Source organism: Paraphaeosphaeria sporulosa (assembly GCF_001642045.1).
Source record: "Paraphaeosphaeria sporulosa strain AP3s5-JAC2a unplaced genomic scaffold CC84scaffold_5, whole genome shotgun sequence".
In the NCBI taxonomy this organism is placed as follows: domain Eukaryota; kingdom Fungi; phylum Ascomycota; class Dothideomycetes; order Pleosporales; family Didymosphaeriaceae; genus Paraphaeosphaeria; species Paraphaeosphaeria sporulosa.
Genome location: NW_017253364.1, coordinates 54,786 through 77,323, shown reverse-complemented (window position 1 = coordinate 77,323; position 22,538 = coordinate 54,786). Strand labels below are relative to the sequence as shown.

Below are 22,538 nucleotides of genomic sequence, written 5' to 3'. Positions count from 1 at the left end.
GACTCTCAAGACAGGGATCGATGCTGCTATGATTTGCTTGCATACGCCACAAGTCAGATTCCTTTACCAAGAACTGCACTCGCAGAGCAAGCAAACCATGTAAACGTGGATCGCTGTAAATGCTTCCACGCTGTACAGCATTGGCCCCGAACAAGCAACGCGTCCTTATCGATATCTAAAGAGGACACGTGACTTCGCGGTGGCCAGGCAGCGACGACGACGCGACGGTGATTGATAGCCCCTCAATTTAAGAAAGGAAAGCGCCTTGCACGCGTCGCTGCAGCGATGATGCATACATAGTCGCCACGGTCCTCCCACAAAGCCGTGCACTTATCGCTTTGCTTGCTTGCCCTTGTTAGGTTCTGTTTCCAGTATTCGCCACCACCGGCGTGATCGCGCGCATCTTTCAACGCGACCCAATCGGTGGCGCAAGCCAGGGGCATCCCGCCCTCGATTCACCACCGCTGGTGCCTCTTACTTTCGCAAGCCTCGCTCTTGCGCCCGCGGCGACCCTACCTCACAATCGCCGCGCTGGTCTTCGTTGACCGCTCCCCTTCGCAGCAATGGCACCCCGACGGTCCAGCCGGAGATCATCAGTTCTCCCCAATGCCGACGACATGGCGAGTACTACGAACGCCACTCCGAATGCTTCTTCTGGTAGTCTTGCCCTTCTCAAAAGCTTTTATGTTTGACTGCAACTGACCTGTATTTCAAGTGCGGAAAATTTCCCGCCCTGCTGCAAGGCGCACCCGCTCCTTCGTGCCTGATTCTTCCGACGTTGAAGGCGAAATCATCGAGACGGAACAAAATGCTGCATCACGCAGCTCGACCCGTCAACTGCTCAAGGCAGTTTCTATACCACCGACGAAGATCTCAGACGTAAAATCCAAGCGTGAGCATGACAGCTCAACCGGATCGCCGTCATTTGAGAATTCCGACTATGACACCCCAGGGACTAGCATCTCTACGACACCAGCGCTCTCGGTCAGTCGCAGTGCAATGACAACCCGTAAAAGTGGTCTCAATGCAACTGTAACCGTGGACTTCGATGCTTCATCGTCGCGGAAGCGAACGCGCACCATGGTGAAGGAGTCAGAAGACGAGGATAACGACATGGACGCTGATGCCCAGCTCGCGATGCAACTGCAGCTAGAGGAAGATGAACTGGAGCGCAATCATGTCATCTCGGTTGAGTCGTCGGACGACGAGCCACTTGCGAAGCGAAGGGCGATAACTTCGAAAGGCAAAGGCAAAGCTGTCTGTCAGGATCCGATCAGGATAGACTCGGAGGACGACTCTGCCTCATGGGCTATCTCAACACCAGCATACACTGGAAAGGGCAAGGGCAAGGCACCCGCAACCACACGAGGTCGTTTAGCCCGTGCTAGTGCAAAGGCGGTGAAAACGTTCGGGCTTGACTCTGATCTGGACGACGATCCAGACGATGAAGACGAATTCAAGCTGCAGGACGATGAGGATGCTGCGAATTCCGTATTGGATGACGACGACGTGCTTGGAGATATCGCGGACACTGTTAGCGACAGTGATGATGCAGAGCTGCCGAAAGTCAGCAAACGGGCCCTCGCTGCCCTTGCGACAGAGGCAAATCTGGGTAAAAAGCAACGCGGCAAGAAGAACAAGCGCCTGTCGAGGGAAGAGAAAATGGCTCGCCTTCGCCGTAATGCGCGATTCGCTCACATTGCCGACAAATGGGAACGCAAGCGTGCGATGAATCGCGAACGTGCAGAAGAATCCCACCCAAAACTGCTCACTATGTGGAAAGAGCTCGAGCAAGTTCCAATACTCGAAGTGCAACGAGCCAAACAACCCCAATCCATTAGTCGCCGTCTGAAACCTTTCCAGCTTGAAGGCCTCAGCTGGATGACACGACAAGAGAAGACTGCTTACAAAGGTGGTCTGCTTGGCGATGAAATGGGCATGGGCAAAACGATCCAAGCTGTCTCGCTCATCATGTCAGATTGGCCACAGAAAGAACCTACGCTGGTCGTTGTTCCTCCTGTAGCTTTGATGCAGTGGTCTAACGAAATTGGCGAGTACACAGACGGCAAACTAAAGGTACTCGTTTACCACGGCACCAACGCCAAGTGTAAGAAGATGACGGTGAAAGACCTGCGGAAGTTCGATGTTATCATGGTGTCGTACAACAGTTTGGAATCTCTGCATCGCAAGGAGACCAAGGGCTGGACGCGTGGCGAGGATATCATCAAAGAAGCGTCGCCTCTACATGCCATCACTTACCACCGGCTCATTTTGGACGAAGCCCACAGCATCAAGTCGCGCACGACTGGTGTTGCGAAGGCTTGCTTTGCGCTCAAAGGCACCTACAAGTGGTGCCTGTCCGGAACACCGGTCCAGAACCGGATAGGAGAGTTCTTCTCCTTGCTGCGGTTCCTTGAGGTTCGACCCTTCGCCGACTACTTTTGCCGAAGCTGTGACTGCGAGCAGCTACATTGGACTGTCGACGAAGACCACATGTGCAAAGCATGCAATCACGGAGCTTCTGAGCATATTTCCGTCTTCAACCAAGAATTGCTTAACCCAATCACCGGTGATGATCCAGAGCTCCGTGAGGATGCCTTGAGTAAGCTGCATATGATCACTGCTCGCATTATGTTGCGTCGCATGAAGCGCGATCATACAAACTCGATGGAATTGCCCATGAAGGACATCGTAATTCACAACGAGTTTTTCAGTGAAGTCGAACGAGACTTCTCAACATCCATCATGTCGAACTCCGCTCGGAAGTTTGACACTTACGTTGCGCAAGGTGTCATGCTTAACAACTATGCTAACATTTTCGGTCTCATCATGCAAATGCGTCAAGTTGCCAATCATCCTGATTTGCTCTTGAAAAAGAAGGCAGCGGAAGGCAGTCAAAACGTGTACGTGTGCAATATTTGCGACGAGCCTGCCGAAGATGCGGTGCGATCTCGCTGTCATCATGAGTTCTGCCGCGCATGTGTCAAGGATTTCATGGACACTTGCGAGGCTTCCGGCACTGATGCCGATTGTCCCCGCTGCCATATCGCTCTCTCGATCGATTTCGAACAGCCGGAGCTTGAGCAAGACGAGGACTCTGTGAAGAAGACTTCGATCATCAATCGGATAAAGATGGAGAACTGGACATCGTCTACGAAGATCGAGATGCTTGTCTATGATCTTTACAAGCTCCGAAGCAAGAAACAGACACTAAAATCAATCGTGTTCAGCCAGTTCACCTCGATGCTTCAGTTGATCGAATGGCGCCTTCGTCGCGCAGGCTTCAATACCGTCATGCTCGATGGGTCCATGACGCCCGCTATGCGCCAGAAGAGCATCGAACACTTCATGACCAATCCTGACGTCGAGGTGTTCTTAGTATCGCTTAAGGCGGGAGGCGTTGCTCTCAATTTGACGGAGGCTTCCAGGGTTTTTATTGTAGATCCGTAAGTAATTCCTCTCCTTGCATCTGTGCGCTCATGCACTGACAAGTTCAGATGGTGGAACCCTGCAGCCGAATGGCAGTCTGCGGATCGTTGTCATCGCATTGGACAGAAACGGCCTTGTGTCATTACTCGACTTTGCATTGAAGACAGCGTAGAGTCACGTATGGTTGCTCTTCAAGAAAAGAAGGCAGCGATGATTGCTGGGACTGTCAACAATGATAAGGTCGCGATGGACCGCCTGAGTCCAGAAGATCTGCAGTTCCTTTTCCGCGGCTCTTAAGCAGTTGGTGTGTAGGGGCATGATACGCACTGGTGCAACAACAACAACAACAACAAGAACAAAACGACCTAGCAATACAGTTACGAAAGATATGATACAAGCTGGACTGGGCGTTAGGGATGGGTTACCAAAGGGCGACGACTTGAACCGATCATTGCTCGCATTGCACTGAAAGCCTTCACATGACTTGCTCATAAGCGGCGTTACACATCAGGCGTTGTGCATGTGTGCACAGAGATGTCTTTACCGGTGGTTGTACGGCGCTTGGATATTAGTGAATAGTGAACATTATAGTCATGTATCCGTTGCACGTTCGTTTTTTAATATCCGTCCTGCAGTTTGCTGGCTACCACAAGCACACATTGTCCAGCTTTGCATGTCATGATTTCTGTAGACCATTGCGTGCACGCTGACAAGTAATATGGTGGACCTGCCAAGCATCGCGGGGTGGATCGCCCGCTTCCCCGGATTCTTGTCAGCCTTCGCTCCGACTTCGAGCACTTGACATCTCGACCTTTAACATATGGTAACTTTTACCATGCAGTCATCAATTTCGTTATCTTTGGACTTTATCTACGCGGCGCCTACTGATTACCATATCTACTTTTCTCATGGATAGACTGTGCGTGCCTAGTACCTGACGTAGCATGCACCTTTCCGCGAACACCACAGCACCACAAGAAACACAGCGATGCGCGAGACAGAACGCAGAATCTTAATTCACGACATGCGAAAAAAAATCTGTGGTCGTCGCCGCGGAGCCGAGGAGATGGACGATTTCAATGTTCTTGCCTAGAGACGAATTTCCTCCTTTAGGCCGCTATTTGGTAACAGAAACCCATATATGGTCAGACGCCCAGCGTTGGTCCCGGTGCCGCCGCCAGATCGTCCTGCGTCATGCTCGTGATGCAGAACATCCGGACTTCCCAGGGCGCTCCGAGATGGCGGCATTGTGCTCTTTCGTTTATTACGCGTGCGCAGGCGTGTTGGCGGTCAACTGTGAAAGCACGTAGCCCACCCTGGTGACCTTTCCCTGCGTCACTCACACCGGCGACGATACAAGACCCTAGCTTCCCAGTCGATATCTACCGGACCCTTGCCGACCGATTCTCTTTGCTTGCTTGACTGGGGGCTCTGACAGTTGAACGCCCGACACCTTGACTTGGTCTCAATGGCATTCGTCCGCGAAGCGGAGGCGTGGAATGTCGACATTGACCGCCATATCAATCGAATTATCCCTCCTTCTCCACTTCACCGGTTACCACCACCAATTTCCAGGTTTCTCGGGTATAGGCAACATCAGAAGCAGGATGTCGGGAATGTCTTAGGAGCTTTCTGGTCGTTGCTGGGTGCCTTTTGCGGATTGGCCGTGGTTGCTGCGGTGTTCAACAACACCAAAATTATACAAATGCATCACCCACCTGCATTGATAGCCTCATACGTAAGTACACTCTGTTCTGTTTATGCTTAGTACGGCTAGTGAAGTCGAGCGATACAGAGTGTACGATCATCCCGACATGATATGCACTCGAGTCACAAATTGGGAAATGTGTCATTGATATCTATCAACGCGAGCCACGACGCACCGCGTTGAATTCTTTCGTCCGTGAGCTGACCTTGAGAAGGGCGCTTCGGCAATCTTAGAATACAACGCGATCCGCTCACCGCTAGGGCAACCGCGTAATGCTCTTCTTGGGCATACCTTGTCCGCCGTTATTGGGGTCGGGATTACGAAGCTCTTCCGTCTTCGCTCGGATTTCGAAAAGATCAAATGGATAGCAGGCGCAGTTTCGTGCGGTATAGCCTCCGCTGCTATGCTCCTCACAGGCACAGTCCATCCGCCAGGTGGCGCTTCTGCGGTCCTCGCTGCGACTTCGCCAGAGATTACGGAGGTATTCATAACACCGGAATAGAGAGGCTTTGTAGTGATCGTTATTTTGCTAACGCAACTAGATGGGCTGGTACTTCGTGGGCCTGATCATGCTTGGGGTCCTCCTGATGCTCATCGTCGGCCTGATCATCAACAACATACAACGGCAATTTCCAATCTACTGGTGGACTCCGCTGTCTCTTCGCGAAGCGCGGGAAAAGGATATTGAAATTGGACCTGATGGTACTGGGGGCCTCCAAGAGAGGAACGAGCACCTGGAGGAGACGGAAAGTGAAGAAAAAATATTGCAGATCACTATCTCTGGAAGCGGCGTCACGTTACCAGACACGCTGGCGCTTAGCAGCGAGGAATCAGAGTTGCTCGAACGGCTGCGACATAGACTTGCAGGGGATTCGTTGGTGTCGTCGCGGCATTCGATTTCGAGCGGATCAAGTGCGAGCATGACGATGGTCCCTAGTCATTGACCCGTGAATCAGTTGAGCGATGGTGTCGTTGGCGAAGATGGGAAAATCGTTTGCATTGCGAGGCGTTCTGCAGGAGAGTACATGCTGCATTTGGAGATCCATATGTTCGATTTGCATAGCAAAGACAGCTTTGGTAGACTGTAGACTGTTGGTGCTTGGAGCGCCTTCATGTCCTTATCCATGACTGGAACTTTGACCTGAACCTGCATCGCTGGTGTCCACGTGAACGAGAAAGCAAGAACCAATGAGCACCAGTCCTTTGAAGCGTGACGTAGCTAGGCACATGCGTGGTCTGATGAATGAAGAACACAATTTGAACTCCAGTTACACAGTGCATGCGGATTTTCACATCAGCCCAGGAGGAGGGCACGCAAAGAAACTCGGCGAGAGCGTGGCGTTGGCGATGTGCTGGATTTCCACAAGCAGCGAGGTCTTCGCAGGATGGGCACAAGGGTTCCTCGCAGGCACATGGTGGCGGAGGCTCACTCGTTGGCCCGTGCATGCACCCCGCGCCACTCTACGAAAAATCGACGCTGCGTTTGTCTGACCTTTCACGCACGCTTTCTTTCTGCCTCCCCCGGCTGTTGTACGTTCCTCTCACTGTGCTGCGCCCTCGTCTCTCTCAGTTTGCGGAATCACGGCGCTCCACCGCACGACGTAGCTTGCGAATTCACCAGGGCCTATCGATAAGGCAGCCTTAGCGGGGCAATTTGAGTCTCACGAAATTTCGTCGCCCCTCGTCCGTCACCCTCCACTCCACACATACACCCAACATGGTCTCCGCATCCAAAGCCGCCCGCGAGGCCAAGCGTGCCGCCGCCGGCAAGGACAAGAAGACTCCTGCCTCCAAGGTCTCCTCCAAGGCCGCCTCCAAGAATGCCTCCAAGGCCAACTCGGAAAATGGCGATGTCGAGGACCTGGACATGAACGATGAGGTTAAGGCCCTCACCGCGCAGACAGACAAGCTCGGCATCTCGGACCGTGTCACCACCGGTGTGCTGGCCTCCCTCGCGGCATCGCGAGACGTCAAGATCACTTCGGCGTCGCTTGTGTTCCACGGCCGCGTCCTCTTCAACGACACGACTCTCGAGGTCAACTACGGCCGCCGCTATGGTCTCCTTGGCGAGAACGGCTGCGGAAAGTCGACGCTGCTCAAGGCCATCGATCAACGCGAGTTCCCCTTCCCCGAGCACATCGACATTTACCTACTGGACAAGGGTGCGCCCGCTACTGAGCTCGGCGCTCTTGACTGGGTTGTCCGTGAGGCCGAAAACGAGCTCGCCCGTCTGGAGAAGCTCGCTGAGGATATTCTTGAGAAGGAAGGCCCGGAGAGTCCCATTCTCGAGGAGATTTACGAGGTTGGTGTTTCCCCATCATCCCCGTCGTTCCCTGCTAATCTGCGTGAAAGAAACAAGAGGAGATGGACCCCTCTACCTTCCACGTTCGTGCTGGTATCATCTTGACTGGTCTCGGCTTTAACAAGAAGACAATCCAAAAGAAGACCAAGGACATGTCCGGTGGCTGGAAGATGAGAGTCGCTCTCGCCAAGGCCCTTTTCGTCAAGCCCTCGCTTCTGTTGCTCGATGACCCGACTGCCCATCTGGACTTGGAAGCCTGTGTGTGGTTGGAAGAATACATGAAGAAGTGGGACCGCACCCTTATTCTCGTCTCGCACTCTATGGACTTCTTAAACGGAGTCTGCACCAATATGATCGACATGCGCATGAAGCAGCTTCTGTACTATGGTGGTAACTACGACACCTACACCAAGACGCGCACTGAGCAGGAGGTCAACCAGATGAAGGCCTACGAGAAGCAGCAGGATGAGATTAAGCACATCAAAAAGTTCATCGCTTCCGCTGGTACATACGCCAACTTGGTCCGACAAGCCAAGTCCCGGCAGAAGATCCTCGACAAGATGGAGGCCGACGGCTTCATTCAGCCCGTCATTCCCGACCGAGTCTTCACCTTCCGCTTCGCTGATGTTGAGAAGCTTCCTCCTCCTGTGCTCGCGCTCGACGACGTAACCTTCTCTTACTCGGGAAAGCCCGAAGATAACTTGTATGAGAACCTCGACTTTGGTGTCGACATGGACTCCCGAACAGCCCTTGTCGGACCCAATGGTGTCGGCAAATCCACCCTCCTCAAGATTTTCACGGGTGCGCTCTCGCCGACTTCTGGTGTCGTCTCTCGACACACGCATCTGAAGCTCGGCGTATACAGCCAGCACTCGGCTGAACAGCTCGATCTCACGAAGTCGTCTCTCGACTTTGTGCGTGACAAGTTCTCCCACATTTCCCAGGACCTCCAGTACTGGCGCCAACAGCTTGGCCGCTACGGTATGACTGGTGAAGGGCAAACGGCCAAGATGGCTACGCTGTCCGAAGGCCAAAAGAGCCGCATCGTTTTCGCGCTGTTGGCGATTGAGAGTCCCAACATGATTCTGCTCGATGAGCCTACCAACGGTTTGGACATTCCTACGATTGACAGTTTGGCGGACGCAATCAACGCTTTCAGCGGTGGCGTTGTCGTCGTGTCCCACGACTTCCGGTGAGTTTGATGGCTTGTACGTGTTATGCTATGGGTGTCACTAACAAGTGTCAGATTGCTCGACAAGATCGCAAAGGACATCATGGTGTGCGAACACAAGACGGTGCGCAAGTGGGAGGGCTCCATTACCGAATACAAGCAGCACCTCCAGAAGAAGATGATCAAGGATGGTATCCTGAAGTGAGGAACGGGTTTGGACTAACAGTAGAAGCGATTGCATGCGTGTTTGAGCTGCGAATTGGGGCATGATTATTTAAAAGTTACGAGGAGCTGAATGCATGCAGTAGGTTTGCAGGAATAAGCAGCTCGCTGGTCCCGCTCCAGGTGTATCCTCACGGAAGGGGGCAAGAGCATCTGGACATGCTGCACTTCACGATGCATTGGGACTTAGAGGCGTTCATAGACATGCGTTTGATGACAAAATGACATCTTGTAGAACAAGACGTGCGCGTGGTGCTGTGAAGACACAAGCTTGGGTGCAGTTGATGTTTGATGAGTGAGCGCTGGGTTGACGTGACAAGCGCAGGGTGGGTGAAGGTCGAGCACGCGCCGAAGGGTGAGCGGTGGGTTGTGACGCTCGCCGGCTCACCCCGCGGCTTAGTTGGAGCCTCCTCCGCACGCGCACACCTCCATGACCACAACGCACAACTCGCTCCACGGCCATTGATCAGCCCCGTTATAACCCCGGTTTACCACCAGAGCCGGATCCGGATACCTCGCTCCCATTCTGAAAGCAAACCAGTGTTGCCCGTCATGGCGGAGCTTACCACAACCAAGCTCAACGCCGAGTCGCACCTGCTCCTGGTACGCCAGCACGCCTCGCGAGCGCGCATCCAAGGCTAACCGCTCGCCACGCAGGACCAGCCCCTCCTCCGTATGCCCCATGAGCTGTCGCGGCGGAACCAAAAGAATGCCCAGCGCTACGTCGAGAACAGCACCAAGGACGTCCTTTCGTCCCTGACCGCCGCCGCAAAGACAGCCTCCAAGACCCCGACGCCCGATGCTGCCCTCAGCTCGCTCGACAGCATAATCTCAAAGATGCAGGGCCTCAAGCGGAAACTTGAGCATCTGCATGACGAGGAGATGCGCATACACAAGTCCAACCGCGCGCGCTTGCGGCACCTGCAGGACTTGTATGAGGTACAAAGCCTCGTCGATGTCAAGTACGACGAATGGAGCAGGACGCGCTTGTCACGGCTGCTGGTCGACTACTTGTTGAGGGAAGGCTACTCGGAGAGCGCGGCGCACCTGGCAGCGAGCCAGGGCATCCAGGAGTTGGTCGACGTTGATGCCTTTGTCGCCTGCCACAAGATCGAGAAGAGCCTGAGGGAGGAGAGAAACACGAGTCTGGCGCTGAACTGGTGCAAGGAAAACAGCAAAGAGTTGAAGAAGCAGGGAAGCATGTTGGAGTTTGAGCTTAGGTTGCAGCAATACATCGAGTTGGTGCGCCTGGGACACCAGGCGGGCGTGGGGGACGTAGACACAGACATGGACGGCTTAAATGGCGTCACACTTGACGGAACGTCCACCAGAGCCGGCGAGGAGAAGTTGGTCGAAGCCAGAGCGCACGCGAAGAAGTACCTGAGTGCGAGTGGGGATTTTGCGCTTCTGGGAAAGGCCGCGGGCTTGTTGGCGTATCGACCCTGGGACGACGTCAAACCTTACAGTGTTCGTTGCCCCGGTATAACAGCGGCGTGACAGGAGCTAATACAAGAAATAGGAGCTCTACTCTGACTCTCGCTGGACCTATCTCGCCCATCTGTTCCTGACAACCCACCACACGCTCTACTCTCTTCCGCCCAGACCTCTGCTCCACATCGCGCTCTCAGCCGGTCTGTCCGCACTCAAAACGCCCGCTTGTCATTCTGCCTACACAGCCCCCACTACCATGCCACTCACCTCATCCTCGCACTGCATCACATCCACGTCTGTGTGCCCCATTTGCAGCACTGAGCTTAATGAACTGGCGCGCAATGTGCCATATGCTCACCATAGCAAGAGTTTGGTGGAAAGTGATCCGGTGGTACTTCCCAACGGCAGAGTGTACGGTAAGGAGCGATTAAGAGTGTTTTGTAACAAAGTTGGGGTTGAGCCTGGGTGGGTAAGAGATCCAGTAGAAGGTTTAGGTGGGATGAAGTGGGGGGAGAATGAGGTGAGGAAGGTGTTCATTATGTGAGCGATACTGGCCAAGGGTCTTCATGGGGCAGAACAGTGGGTGTTTATGGGTCTTACTTGAGCATAGCGAGAGGCGTCATCATACCTTTTCGGCACGGGAGCGACAGTATTCATTCATTCCAACAGACACCGCGTGTATTCCTGATGTTAATCCCTCATCTGCTTCTTCTCTCTCAATGTCTACGGCGCGCCTGCGTTGTTTGAGACTGCCATGGCAGATGCTGCGGCAGGTCATTGTGATTCAATCCTCGGGCTTTGCGACATCTCCCAGATCGCTCGAAAGGTCAGCATCGATGGCTGAAGCACACCGTCTTTACGTATCTCCAAGCTCCTCGACGTGAATCCTAGCACTCGGAGAACCTGTCGCTGCTCGGTCCTGGCTCAATTCCTCACACCTAGCCGACGCTGTCGTCCCTGAAGGAACACTTTCAGGAGAGTGAAACCTATCCTCTTTAAAATCGTACAATCAAGCTCTGCACCGTATCCCTTCAGCCTTCATCCGAGTCGCTCTCGCTCTCGTCCCTCGCCCTCTTCTTTCCCCATTTCTTTTCCCCCTCCTCCTCCTCCTTCTTCTTCTCCCCCACCTTCTCAAAAACAAACATCCGTGCCCTCCTATCCTCCCCCTTCCACGCACCACCCCCTTCGATCGCCCCCAACGTCCGCACGTGCGCATATCCCGGATAATCCTTCGAGTCGAACTTGTAGCTCTCCACCACCTTCAGCCCCGCATGTCGCGCCAGGTCCCGCACGTTCCACAGCGTGTACGGCTCGCCTTCAAACAGACACACCAGCACCCGCCCACCGTCGCGCAGAAACGGCCGCCCTTTGTGCGCCGACAGGCACGAGTTGAAGAAGCCCACGAGCAGCGCTTGGTTGGCGCGCACCTGGCGGTTCACATCCGTAGAGAGACCGCCCGTGTGCGGGAACATGAATGCGATCGTGTCCCAGCCGCCTTCCCGCTCCTCCGACGAGCGCAAGGCTTTGTAGGAACCGAGCTTCGTAGCGTCGACGCTGGAGTGGAATGGTACGGGTGGTGTGAGCGCGCTCAGCTCGTCGTGTATGCTTGCAAAGGTGGGATATTTCGCCCGCACTTCCTCGTCGCTGTCGAAGGACGTGGCTGTTACATTTGCGCACCCGTGCTCGGATACAAGGGACTTGGTGAAGCTGAAGTCGCCTTCTCCGACGAGGAGAATGTGGTCGTACGTGCCGAATGGTACTTCATGCTTCTGTGAGGCTTGGACGGGCGGTTTAGGCACAGCAGTGGCGGGAGGTTTTGGGTCGTTGTTCGGTTTCTGCTTCTTCGCGGCGGGTGCGGATGGCTTTGGGACAGATTTTGCGGCGGCTTTCTGGAAATTTGCAATTTTGCGGGTTGCGTCACGTTTGAGTTCACGGCGTGCGCGTTTCGTCTTGGTCTTGGACATGGTCTCGAGAGAATGCGATGCGAATGTGGAAGTTCGGAGGTGTTGCGGGGAGATTTTGGAAGTTGGGAAAATATTGAGCTATGACCACATGCATTTTCAGATACACATGCGTTTCCCATGGATTGTGTACGAGACTGCATGCGTGTTTCGATGCAGACGGGTTGCATTGCTCTAAACGGACTAAATATACACTGGACGTGATGGGTACAGCCATCTCAGTCTGCCAAAACCTAGATACTCGCTCTAACCAGATTACAACCCAAAGGAACAGACATCATCACACAGGCAGGGCGGCCCATTATATCAAGTCGCGCTTCACAAACTGGTCGTACAAAGCCTTGCCAAGACGGGCAGGCGAGCGCTCGACGATAACACCAGCAGCCTCGAGGGCGGTGATCTTGGAGTTGGCGTCGCCCTTTCCACCGCTGACAATGGCACCCGCATGGCCCATTCTCCGGCCCGGCGGCGCAGAGATACCGGCAATGAAGCTGACGACGGGCTTGTTGGCCGTGTTGTACTGCTTGAGGAAGTCGGCGGCGTCCTCTTCGGCGCTTCCACCAATCTCGCCGATCATGATGATGCCGTCGGTCTCCTCGTCTTCCAGGAAGACCTTGAGGCAGTCGATGAAGTTGGTGCCGGAGAATGGGTCACCACCGATACCGACGACGAGCGACTGGCCAAGGCCGGCTTGGGTAGTCTGGTTGACGGCTTCGTAGGTGAGGGTACCGGAGCGGGAGACGATGCCCACGCGGCCTCGCTTGTGGATGAAGCCGGGCATGATGCCGATCTTGCATTGTCCCTGGGAACACGTTAGGATTGCACGGTGGAGCAGATGATGGCAGGGCGTACAGGTGCGATGATACCGGGGCAGTTGGGGCCGACCAAGCGCGTCTTGTTCTGCGACTTGAGCATGTCGGTGATGCGGACCATGTCTGGCAGTGTCAGCACATTGTAATACTGGCGCAGCAGAGAGTATCGTACCGTGTTGGGGGATGCCCTCAGTAATGCTGTGCCGGGTTGTTAGCTTTGGCCTGCGCGCGAGACGCAGGGCAACCTACCATACTACGAGAGGAATCTCAGCGGTCAGCGCCTCCTCAATACTCTTGGCCGCAAGCGGAGGGCTAGATGGGAATCAGCGGGGAGCGCAACCTTGGTCAAAGGGGTGCGTACGGGACGAAGATGGCAGACGCAGTCGCGCCAGTCTGCTTGACGCCCTCCTCTACGGTCGCGAAGACGGGCTTGCCGAGATGCTCGGTGCCGGCCTTCTTGGGGTTCGTGCCGCCGACGACGTTTGTGCCTGCATGTCCAGGTCAATTGGGTCCTTGCGCAAGGAGCGAACGAGGCAAAAGCAGGTGCAGGTGCAGTCAGGGTCGTAGCGCATACCGTACTCGATGGCCTGCTGGGCGTGGAAGCTGTCCGTCTGTCAACATGGGCCGCGCCGCACGCGTTTGCATTGCAACTCACGTTCCCTGCTTTCCGGTGAAGCCCTGGAACAGCACCTTGGTGTCGCTGTTGATGCGCAGGTTCTTGACCGTATCGGCATAGGGCGTGGAGCTCGTCGCATAGGTGTTCCTGGCGGCTGCTTTCCGCAGCGCCGAGCTCAGGGGTCGTCGTATGGCCTGCATCGTGACGTCGTAGAGTCACGCAAGCAGACGTGTGCTGGAGAAGGCGGATGGATGGATCGAGGGCGGTTTGGATGGGGGTTGTTGCGGAGGGAGTGCGCTCTGCACGGGTGCTCTTTCGGAGCTTGGCCGCCAATCTAAAACTTTACAGCTTGCTTCGGCCGGTAGCGTCTGAGCTCCCGACTTCACACGAAAATGCCTCGCCATGCACCCGTCTCTCTATCGCACGCGGCCATCTTTTAGACTAGTTCACGGAGCCAGCATGAAGAGAACGAACGCGCTGGAGTCGTCCGCACGCCACTCTGCGCATCTGCCCCTGAGTATACAACCATCACATGGAGGACACTGCACCCAGGTAACGCAAGTGCAGAGCACCTCCACAAGAGCCGATGGATATCCTTAAGCCTCGGAACATAGAGCATGCATATCTTGGTCCCCAAAGCCCAATGACAAATCCTTTCCCTGCACCATCGTTCAGATCATCGTTTTCTTCCAGGTCCACATCGGGCACGGAGCCTTTGCGAGTGCAATGCTACCTGGGATACAGACAGCCTTGACGAACCATATAATTCATAGCTTGCCATTGTCAAATAAATGTTTGCTTCATCGACTGCAATACGTTCGCGTTCGAAGTAGACAGCGTTGAAGAGGTGTATCCCACTGGACGTCATATTCAAGACGCAGCGCGAGGGTCTTTCGCTAAGTCGAATGGGGTTAGCCTGCCATCGTAAATCCCCAAAAATCGCACCCCACCGACTCCACAAGGACTGCAGAGCAGAGCCGCAACGCTCGCCGTGCCACAGACAATCACATTACTGCAAGTGATACACCATGGCGACCGTCACCCTCACAGACAGCAGACCCCGGCACAATCGGTTGCCCAAGAACATCAAATTGCCACCGGAAAATGAACGATATATGCGCGCTTGTGCGGACATTGCCTCCGCCCTCATCCAGGATTATGAAGCGCAAGCCGATGGATCCAAGCCCAAGAAGGACCTGAACTTGAATCATCTGAGAGGCCAGATCGCCAAGAAGCATTACCTGAAGAGCCAGCCCCCATTAACAGCCATCATTGCCGCCGTGCCCGAGCATTACAAGAAATACATCCTGCCAAAGTTGATCGCGAAACCTATCCGGACCTCTTCTGGTATTGCAGTAGTGGCGGTGATGTGCAAACCGCATCGATGCCCGCATATTTCATACACAGGCAACATATGCGTCTACTGTCCCGGTGGCCCCGACTCCGATTTCGAGTACTCTACTCAGTCTTACACGGGCTACGAGCCCACCTCCATGCGCGCCATTCGCGCTCGGTACGACCCGTATGAGCAAGCACGTGGCCGTGTGGATCAAATCAAGGCCCTGGGCCACAGCGTTGACAAAGTGGAGTATATCATCATGGGCGGCACGTTCATGTCGCTTCCAGAATCTTACCGCGACGAGTTCATCTCGCAGCTACACAACGCGCTATCAGGCTACCAAACCAAGAATGTGGACGAAGCCGTTGCTGCCGGTGAAATGAGTAACATCAAATGCGTAGGAATTACCATTGAAACACGGCCAGACTATTGCCTTGACCAGCATCTCTCGTCGATGCTCCGGTACGGATGTACTAGGCTGGAAATCGGTGTGCAGTCCCTTTACGAAGACGTAGCCCGCGATACCAATCGCGGTCACACTGTTGCCGCTGTCGCAAAAACGTTTTGTCTTGCCAAAGATGCTGGTTTCAAGGTTGTCTCCCACATGATGCCAGACTTGCCCAACGTGGGTATGGAACGCGACCTTGACCAGTTCGTAGAGTATTTCTCGAACCCTGATTTCCGCACGGACGGCCTCAAGATCTACCCCACCCTGGTCATTCGCGGCACGGGACTTTATGAGCTGTGGAGAACCGGCAGATATAAGAACTACACGCCCAACGCGCTCATCGATATTGTTGCGCGGATCCTGGCGTTGGTGCCACCGTGGACCAGGATCTACCGCGTACAGAGAGATATCCCGATGCCGCTCGTTACTTCTGGTGTTGAGAACGGGAACCTGAGGGAGCTTGCGCTTGCACGCATGAAAGACTTCGGGACTACATGTCGCGACGTACGCACACGCGAAGTCGGTATCAACGAAGTCAAACACAAGATCCGCCCTGACCAAGTCGAGCTTGTGCGCCGCGACTACACGGCAAACGGCGGCTGGGAGACCTTCCTCGCCTACGAAGATCCAAAGCAAGACATTCTCATCGCTTTGCTACGACTCCGCCAGTGTTCAAAGGAACACACGTTCCGCGAAGAGCTAACGGGACAGCCTACGAGTCTGGTAAGGGAGCTGCATGTTTATGGTAGTGCTGTGCCGGTGCATGCGCGAGATCCGAAGAAATTCCAGCATCAGGGCTACGGAACGTTGTTGATGGAAGAAGCAGAAAGAATCGCGCGGGAGGAGCATGGCAGTAGCAAGATTAGCGTCATATCCGGAGTTGGTGTGAGAAGCTACTATGCTAAGCTGGGTTATTGGCTTGATGGGCCATACATGAGTAAGACCCTGGAGCCGGACTGGTTGAGAGAATGGTAAGGTCCGTGAGATGCTGCGGGAATGGCGTTTGGGTACGAAAACATGCTGCATTGCAGGCGCTGGAACTGGGGACATGAAGGCGTGGTTTAAGATAGATGTATTGATCGCAAATTGCTGCGCTAAAACCTAGATTTCTACAAGCAACCCTGAAATCAATGCTGGATATTATAAGCCCAGTTCATAATGCCATTCAAACGCCACGGCGTAAGCCACCCATACGCGGTTGGCCATCGTCATTCACGATGTGCCGCCACGCTGGATATCAGAAAGATGTCCGTGTGTCTAAACCTGCCTCGCTCCGCTACACGTGTTACAGTTTCAAGTTCATACATATCCTCGCATTTGCATCGAGTATCAGACTATGACAGTGCTATCGCGCCGCGGCGAGCTTCGCGCATGTGGAGCAGGGCTTGGAAACCGCAGAAAACGAAGAACCCCTGAAACAAGTTAGCACTATTTTCTCACCTAAAGCTTCTCAGTGCGTACGATGTATATAAAGACAGCTCCGAACACGGCGCCTGCTACAGCGCCACCATCGGACGGGTCTTCCTTGGATCCCATCATCGTGTGGCTGTTCGTCTGCGGACTCAGCGTTAGCATTCATCCATCCCAAACATTTGATGCTGTTATAACCGCCTGATCTAAACACGGCTTGAGACGGCAGTCCTGGGTGTAGGCTGGCTGAGAATATCGACGTACTTTAAATAGGGCGCCTATGACGGAGAGGATGACGATAGCGAATACGGACACGACGATGCTGAGACGTGTTAATTGACAGAGGCCTCGAGATCATCTTGACGGGCGTGTGTACCATGTCCACGCATTCATCGCAGAAACCAGCGGCTTCACCATGGTGGCTGTGGGGTAGGCGGTTGAGCGGCGTTCGCGGAGCTGCTTCGGAGGCGAATTACCCCAACGGTTGAGTAGAAGCTTTGGCAAGGATGCGCAAGCAATATTCAAGTTGCAGAGCACGACGAGGATAGTCCGATGTGGGAAGAAACGCGGTTGAGGTTGTCGACGACGACAGAGGTTGGTTGGATGGCAATGAGGCCTGCGGCTGCTTCATGATATCTTGGCAATTAAAGTGGGTCGCGCCTGACGCAACCAGGTGCAAGTGCAGGGGCTCGCGCGGCCGCGGCCAGACCATGCGTTTCCACTGGATACAACATTTCGCATGGATTGACCAGACACCTCACATATATCCTACTTGTCCACGATAAATATCGCAAACAAGGCATGTTCGAGCCGACTTTAGTAGCGAGCCTTATGAACAAAACTTTGCGATACATAAGTACTATAAGAACGTTAGAAGTCGTCCAGTTATTGTTTGGAACGTCTGATCTCGTGATAATGCAGCAATCAAACCTCCCAGCTGAGCTCGCTGCTGTAAACAGAGCATTTTGAGAGTGTGTAACCGTCTCGCCATGGCTTGACCCGCTTCGCCCGAACGCCGCGCAATATGCAAAAGTCACACAAGACACCTGGCCCATGGCCCTACGCTCACTTATCTACACGCTCCCAGCCTTCCTCTTCTCGATCTCCTGCTTCAGCTGCACCAGATCCGGCTCGTTGGCGCCAAACTCAAGGCCCTGCCTGACCCATGTCTCCGCCTCCTCCAATCGACCCATCTCCAGCAAGCACTTGCCACGCCTCCACCATCCCTTCGCATTGTCTGCCTTCTTCATCTCCACGCTCGCCTCCGCATCCACCGCGCCCTCGGGCCAGTTCTGTTGCGCCATGTTTGCCTGTGCGCGGTTGCTCAAGAGGCCGCTAACTTCTTCGCGCACCAACCCCGACGGCTCCCAGTGTGGCCGACCAAGCGCCATGTCGATTGCGAGGCCGTATAGCTTCACTGCCTGTGCATGGTTGCCCTTGCGAAACTCATTGTTGCCGGACTCCCTAAGCTTGCCGATTTGAGCGCTGCGGGTGGGGTTCACAGGCACCGGTGGCGGTGGGGTGCCTGTTGGTGTGCCGGCGCTTATGAGACCGCGGTGCAGCGCGTTTAGGGCCTCGAGTTCATTCTGCAGCGCTGCGTTGGCGGGGTTGGCGGAAATGGCTTTGGTGGCCGGATCCATCGTCAGTGGCAGAAGCGTGAATGTGTCGGCAGACTCCATGGCTAGATTCGAGATAGTTCGAGTTCGAGGTGAGGGGACTGCTTTCAAACGTGTTCGGGCGCGAGAGAGGTCTGATTTGGTGGTGGCTCTTTCTGGCGTGCAGTGTCAGTTGTGGACACGAAACGTATCCGAACAGCGACCTAGGCGCTATCGATAAGGCAGGCAAGTGGACCCTGAACACGCCCGCCGCTTCGGTGTCACGTGAGATACATCCCTCCAGGTCTTCACTCCTGGCTTGAGCAGATCCACATCCCGTTCCACTCGGAGCAATCTGCAAAAATTTCGCAAGCCTGAATACTTATGTCCAGTGAAGAAGTGTCCCGTGCACGGCACATCTGCCACTCGCGTAGCTTACTGCAAGGCTCACCCTTCAAAGATCACACTTTGACTCGCATACTCGGTGCCTCCTCAGTAGTTTCTTAGATACCCTTCATCGAACAGGCATCTCAGTTTTGCAACAAACGGGACTGGGGCTGCTTGGGTCGTTGTACCCAACAGAGTTTCCACCACAAGGGATACGGATGACGTATCTCCTATCCTAAGAGAACCGGGGGGCAGTCTATATGTTGCTTTACGGGATTATTGGTGTCGCGTTCGTTTCAGCAGGCTGGAAGTTCATGTCTCTGAGCAGTTCCAAACGAGTAGAATAGGAACATTAACGACTCTCATATTTGCAGCCCACTGCAACATAAGCACAACTACCGTTAGTTGGAAGAAGCAGAAACTAGTCGAAGGATATGCCCGTCATGCAAACCGGATATCGAGCCGGCTCTCCCCGAATTCAGAAGTACCTGCTGTAGCTAAGCACTTGGACTCAGCCCTTTTGACTGTTGAGAGAGGTGGTGCAGCGCAAACTGAACACGTGAAATTACTGCACTGGGCCCGGATTTTGATCAGTCATACAAGGCGTTTGGAGGTTCCCTTCGGCTTCCGCGCGTTCTCAGCCGACGGGGTTGCGGACCACGTGCTGCCAGCCAGTAATCAGATAGGGAGAGAATCAGCTACTATATCCGTTAGCTGCTATACGAATTTGACCCAGAAGACAGTGCGTGTTGATTCACGAACCCGGTGGTCTTAAGCTTCTAGCTATGATCTTCTTTCTTTAAGAACGCTAAAGTCTCCCGGTGCAAATACTTTATCACCTTCGATTAGAATGCCGCCAAGTCTAATCAACCCAGATTCTGTGTTGAAAATCACAAAAGACCGATTTCTACGAGTCAGAATCGTTGGTGCAGGTTTTAGCCGTGTTGTTACCACGGCTCATTTACTCAAAGCTGGCATTGAGGTGATTGTCTTTGAAAGGCTCTCCAAACCAGGAGGAACTTGGTGAGTTGACTCTGTCGAGGATTTTCAGACCGGATAGATAACACAGGGTTTTTCACAAATGCACTCGCATTGATCCCTACTTTCCATCAATATCGGCTTCCAGGGGTCAAAAGTATGTGCCAAGCTCAGATCAGTACCTTTAGCATTGTCCCCCAAGGTCGGTATTGACTTGCCTGTGAAATTTATGATTGATTCTTACTTCTCTTCTAGTGCTCGCTATCAGGGACTGACGAACAACGTCTCTACCCGATTGCTGCAAACAACCGTCGTCGAGTTTCCTCCCGGAACAGCAAAATTTCGTATGCCATGTTATCCTGTTGAAATATATTCAGGACCTAGCGAGATCTAACAGAGTTGGTTCTCGTACTTTTTACTGGACAAAAGTCACAAATGCCTGCAAAGTCGACAAGATTTGGCGCTTGAGCTATTCCACCATGGAACTGAATGGGGAAGGGGAACCGTAGACCCTCTCTACCACTTCAGGGACTCAGGTACGTGTTTGTTGAAAAGCTTGAAAACTCCATGTTGATCTTCTAGGATTTTGATGCTCTTGTGGTTGCTTCCGGACATCACAGTGCCACTCGTGTACCTGATATCACAGGTTTGAAGGAATGGAAGGATGCATGGCCAGACCGGATTTCCCACAGCAAAGGCTATCGCACACCCTATCGATTCAATCAGAAGGCAAATCACATGCAACAAGACCACAAAGCTGTCTTTCTAAAAGTGACCCAGAACGTTCTCCTGATTGGCGCTAGCACATTTTCGCTTAATTGTGCACGGGAGATAGGCCCTTTCGCAAACAAGACATACCAAAGCTCTTGCGGTGGTAGACATAATTTCACTGCGAATTTACTACCTGAGAATGGGGCTCGAGTCGGTGCAGTCTTGTCTTTCGATGGCGACTTCGCCTGTGAACAGAAACCTCGAGAGCTATCAACAGACATACCCATACCGTTTACGGTGACACTACAGTCTAACTATGGATCATGCAACATCCAATACGTCATTGTATGCACGGGTGTTACAAGGGGTATCCACTTACCTAGACTAGGTTCGGACCTTGCGGATATTTAGTGATTCGAGCGTAAGGGATAGCTGCATCGGCTCAGGTCAGTGTTATAAAAATTAGTAACTGAGTATTACTTAGTATTTGTTAAATCCAGAAGGGTAGCTAGTCCTAAAGGGTTTGGGTTGGTTCTCGGGCAAGACAACTGAGGGAAGGGAAGGGGTCTTGTTAATACGATAGTATCAGAAGATATGTAACGAGTCAACAATATGGCCTAAGTGTAATTCAAACGATAGATTGATAAATAGGTTGAACACGAGTATAAGAGCTCATACTTAAGTTCCTATATATGATATCTGCTCAGCTACTTAGGGTTCCTGAGCAGCTAAGCATACCACGTGATCTGCCTTGGCTGTTCGGCTGCTCAGGGCTCCTGAGCAGCTGAGCACATCACGTGACTACTATCTAAGCGGCTTGGTGGTTCTTTATCTTGTCGCAACCCTACTATTATATCCTCACACCTTTATAAGCGCCCGCTCCATCCATCTATATTCTAGTTCGTAACATCATCCCCTCCCTTCGCATTCTTCATCCTAAAGAATCATGCCTACTAACCATAACCCTACTAAGCATCGTTACGACCTTATTTTTACTATTAAGAATTATGGTACTACTATAGTGTCTAAATATTCCTTCTACTAAACGCACTCTTATGTGTATAAGGTTTATATTAACGTACCTGGTAAGCGAGCGGCGTACCCCACTAACTTTTCGCGACACGTCACCTATTAATCACAATGGATTAACCAACCACTATTTAATCACGCTATAATGAAGCTTATATATCTCTAGCTATCATAGCTATTAATTAGAATTAATTACAAAGTGGTAGGCGCGCTGCTATAATATATAGAGTCTCTAAAACCACGCTTCGCCGCTAACGCGCTGGAATCACTACGCAACGCAATTATGAGCCCAATTTAAAGAAGCTTACTAAGCTAGAAGAGGAGGTGATTACTAGGTATATACTTAACCTAGATTCGCGAGGGTTTTTGCCTACCCTAGATGCTGTTTAAGATATGGTAAATAGACTACTCGCTGAGCGTAGTGCTAGCTAAGTAGGTAAGAAGTGGCCATATAACTTTATTAAGTGGATAGAAAGCCTTACCATACGTTTCAACCAACTATATAATTAACAGAGAGCTCTATATAAGGATCCTAAGGTAATTAGGGCCTAGTTTAACCTTATAGCGCACATAAAAGCTACCTATAGGATCTATAATAAGGATGTTATAATCACACAGAATTACTATAGGAAGATAAAGGTGATATGCAGGGAGAACCTAGTAGAGGATCTAGAGGCCAACGCACTAAAGGACGCTAAGCGACTACCCTAGTTACATTAGTATAAGTGGTTACGTGACCGTGCTCCCGCCAAGAAGACCTTAGTAAGGGAGCAGGAAGGTACTCCCACTAAGGAGGTATTAGTGAGGGAGTAAGATACTCTTAGAGAAGGTTACTCCCGCCAAGGAAGTGTTGGTGAGGGAGTAGACTAGGACCATAAAGGATGGGAAGATAGGTATATAGTCTTGGACGTTCTTTAAATATTTCTATTCTTTATAGTTAACTTTAAAAGCTTACTTTTATATCTAAATTAAAGCCACTCATCTCTATA

General features: G+C 52.8%; 9 protein-coding genes across 9 annotated transcripts; 5 read left to right on the top strand and 4 right to left on the bottom strand.

Annotated features, from left to right (window-relative positions):
* Positions 1-287: 287 nt before the first annotated feature.
* Positions 288-4,040, top strand: CC84DRAFT_1195857 (uncharacterized protein). Its single transcript, XM_018181422.1, has 3 exons — positions 288-657; positions 716-3,446; positions 3,498-4,040. Exons 1-3 carry the CDS (start codon positions 564-566, stop codon positions 3,724-3,726), a joined length of 3,054 nt encoding a protein of 1,017 aa, XP_018035736.1. The 5' UTR covers positions 288-563; the 3' UTR covers positions 3,727-4,040.
* An 857-nt stretch (positions 4,041-4,897) lies between these two features.
* Positions 4,898-6,081, top strand: CC84DRAFT_1091613 (uncharacterized protein; the record flags this gene model as incomplete). Its single annotated transcript, XM_018174406.1, has 3 exons — positions 4,898-5,167; positions 5,349-5,618; positions 5,680-6,081. 3 exons carry the CDS (start codon positions 4,898-4,900, stop codon positions 6,079-6,081), a joined length of 942 nt encoding a protein of 313 aa, XP_018035735.1.
* A 490-nt stretch (positions 6,082-6,571) lies between these two features.
* On the top strand, positions 6,572-9,070 carry CC84DRAFT_1258831 (uncharacterized protein). Its single transcript, XM_018184860.1, has 3 exons — positions 6,572-7,439; positions 7,490-8,631; positions 8,686-9,070. Exons 1-3 carry the CDS (start codon positions 6,855-6,857, stop codon positions 8,813-8,815), a joined length of 1,857 nt encoding a protein of 618 aa, XP_018035734.1. The 5' UTR covers positions 6,572-6,854; the 3' UTR covers positions 8,816-9,070.
* A 185-nt stretch (positions 9,071-9,255) lies between these two features.
* CC84DRAFT_1163925 (uncharacterized protein) lies at positions 9,256-11,136 on the top strand. The gene is made up of 3 exons (XM_018178366.1): positions 9,256-9,435; positions 9,490-10,299; positions 10,352-11,136. The coding sequence occupies exons 1-3, from the start codon at positions 9,385-9,387 to the stop codon at positions 10,805-10,807; spliced, it is 1,317 nt and encodes a 438-aa protein (XP_018035733.1). The 5' UTR covers positions 9,256-9,384; the 3' UTR covers positions 10,808-11,136.
* CC84DRAFT_720902 (uncharacterized protein) lies at positions 11,052-12,328 on the bottom strand. The gene has a single exon (XM_018187157.1). It carries the CDS (start codon positions 12,225-12,227, stop codon positions 11,295-11,297), a length of 933 nt encoding a protein of 310 aa, XP_018035732.1. The 5' UTR covers positions 12,228-12,328; the 3' UTR covers positions 11,052-11,294.
* Positions 12,329-12,426: 98 nt separating this feature from the next.
* On the bottom strand, positions 12,427-13,971 carry CC84DRAFT_1163922 (succinyl-CoA ligase alpha-chain mitochondrial precursor). Its single transcript, XM_018178365.1, has 7 exons — positions 13,692-13,971; positions 13,611-13,639; positions 13,398-13,524; positions 13,286-13,348; positions 13,209-13,234; positions 13,077-13,159; positions 12,427-13,026 (listed from the first exon to the last, which is right to left on the bottom strand). Exons 1-7 carry the CDS (start codon positions 13,850-13,852, stop codon positions 12,526-12,528), a joined length of 990 nt encoding a protein of 329 aa, XP_018035731.1. The 5' UTR covers positions 13,853-13,971; the 3' UTR covers positions 12,427-12,525.
* Positions 13,972-14,393: 422 nt separating this feature from the next.
* CC84DRAFT_720376 (histone acetyltransferase ELP3) lies at positions 14,394-16,891 on the top strand. The gene is made up of 2 exons (XM_018187154.1): positions 14,394-16,610; positions 16,663-16,891. The coding sequence occupies exon 1, from the start codon at positions 14,681-14,683 to the stop codon at positions 16,412-16,414; it is 1,734 nt and encodes a 577-aa protein (XP_018035730.1). The 5' UTR covers positions 14,394-14,680; the 3' UTR covers positions 16,415-16,610; positions 16,663-16,891.
* On the bottom strand, positions 16,495-17,446 carry CC84DRAFT_1163919 (uncharacterized protein). Its single transcript, XM_018178364.1, has 4 exons — positions 17,226-17,446; positions 17,114-17,171; positions 16,901-16,993; positions 16,495-16,851 (listed from the first exon to the last, which is right to left on the bottom strand). Exons 1-4 carry the CDS (start codon positions 17,264-17,266, stop codon positions 16,774-16,776), a joined length of 270 nt encoding a protein of 89 aa, XP_018035729.1. The 5' UTR covers positions 17,267-17,446; the 3' UTR covers positions 16,495-16,773.
* A 157-nt stretch (positions 17,447-17,603) lies between these two features.
* On the bottom strand, positions 17,604-18,640 carry CC84DRAFT_1163918 (tetratricopeptide repeat domain-containing protein). Its single transcript, XM_018178363.1, has one exon. It carries the CDS (start codon positions 18,526-18,528, stop codon positions 17,923-17,925), a length of 606 nt encoding a protein of 201 aa, XP_018035728.1. The 5' UTR covers positions 18,529-18,640; the 3' UTR covers positions 17,604-17,922.
* Positions 18,641-22,538: the final 3,898 nt, after the last annotated feature.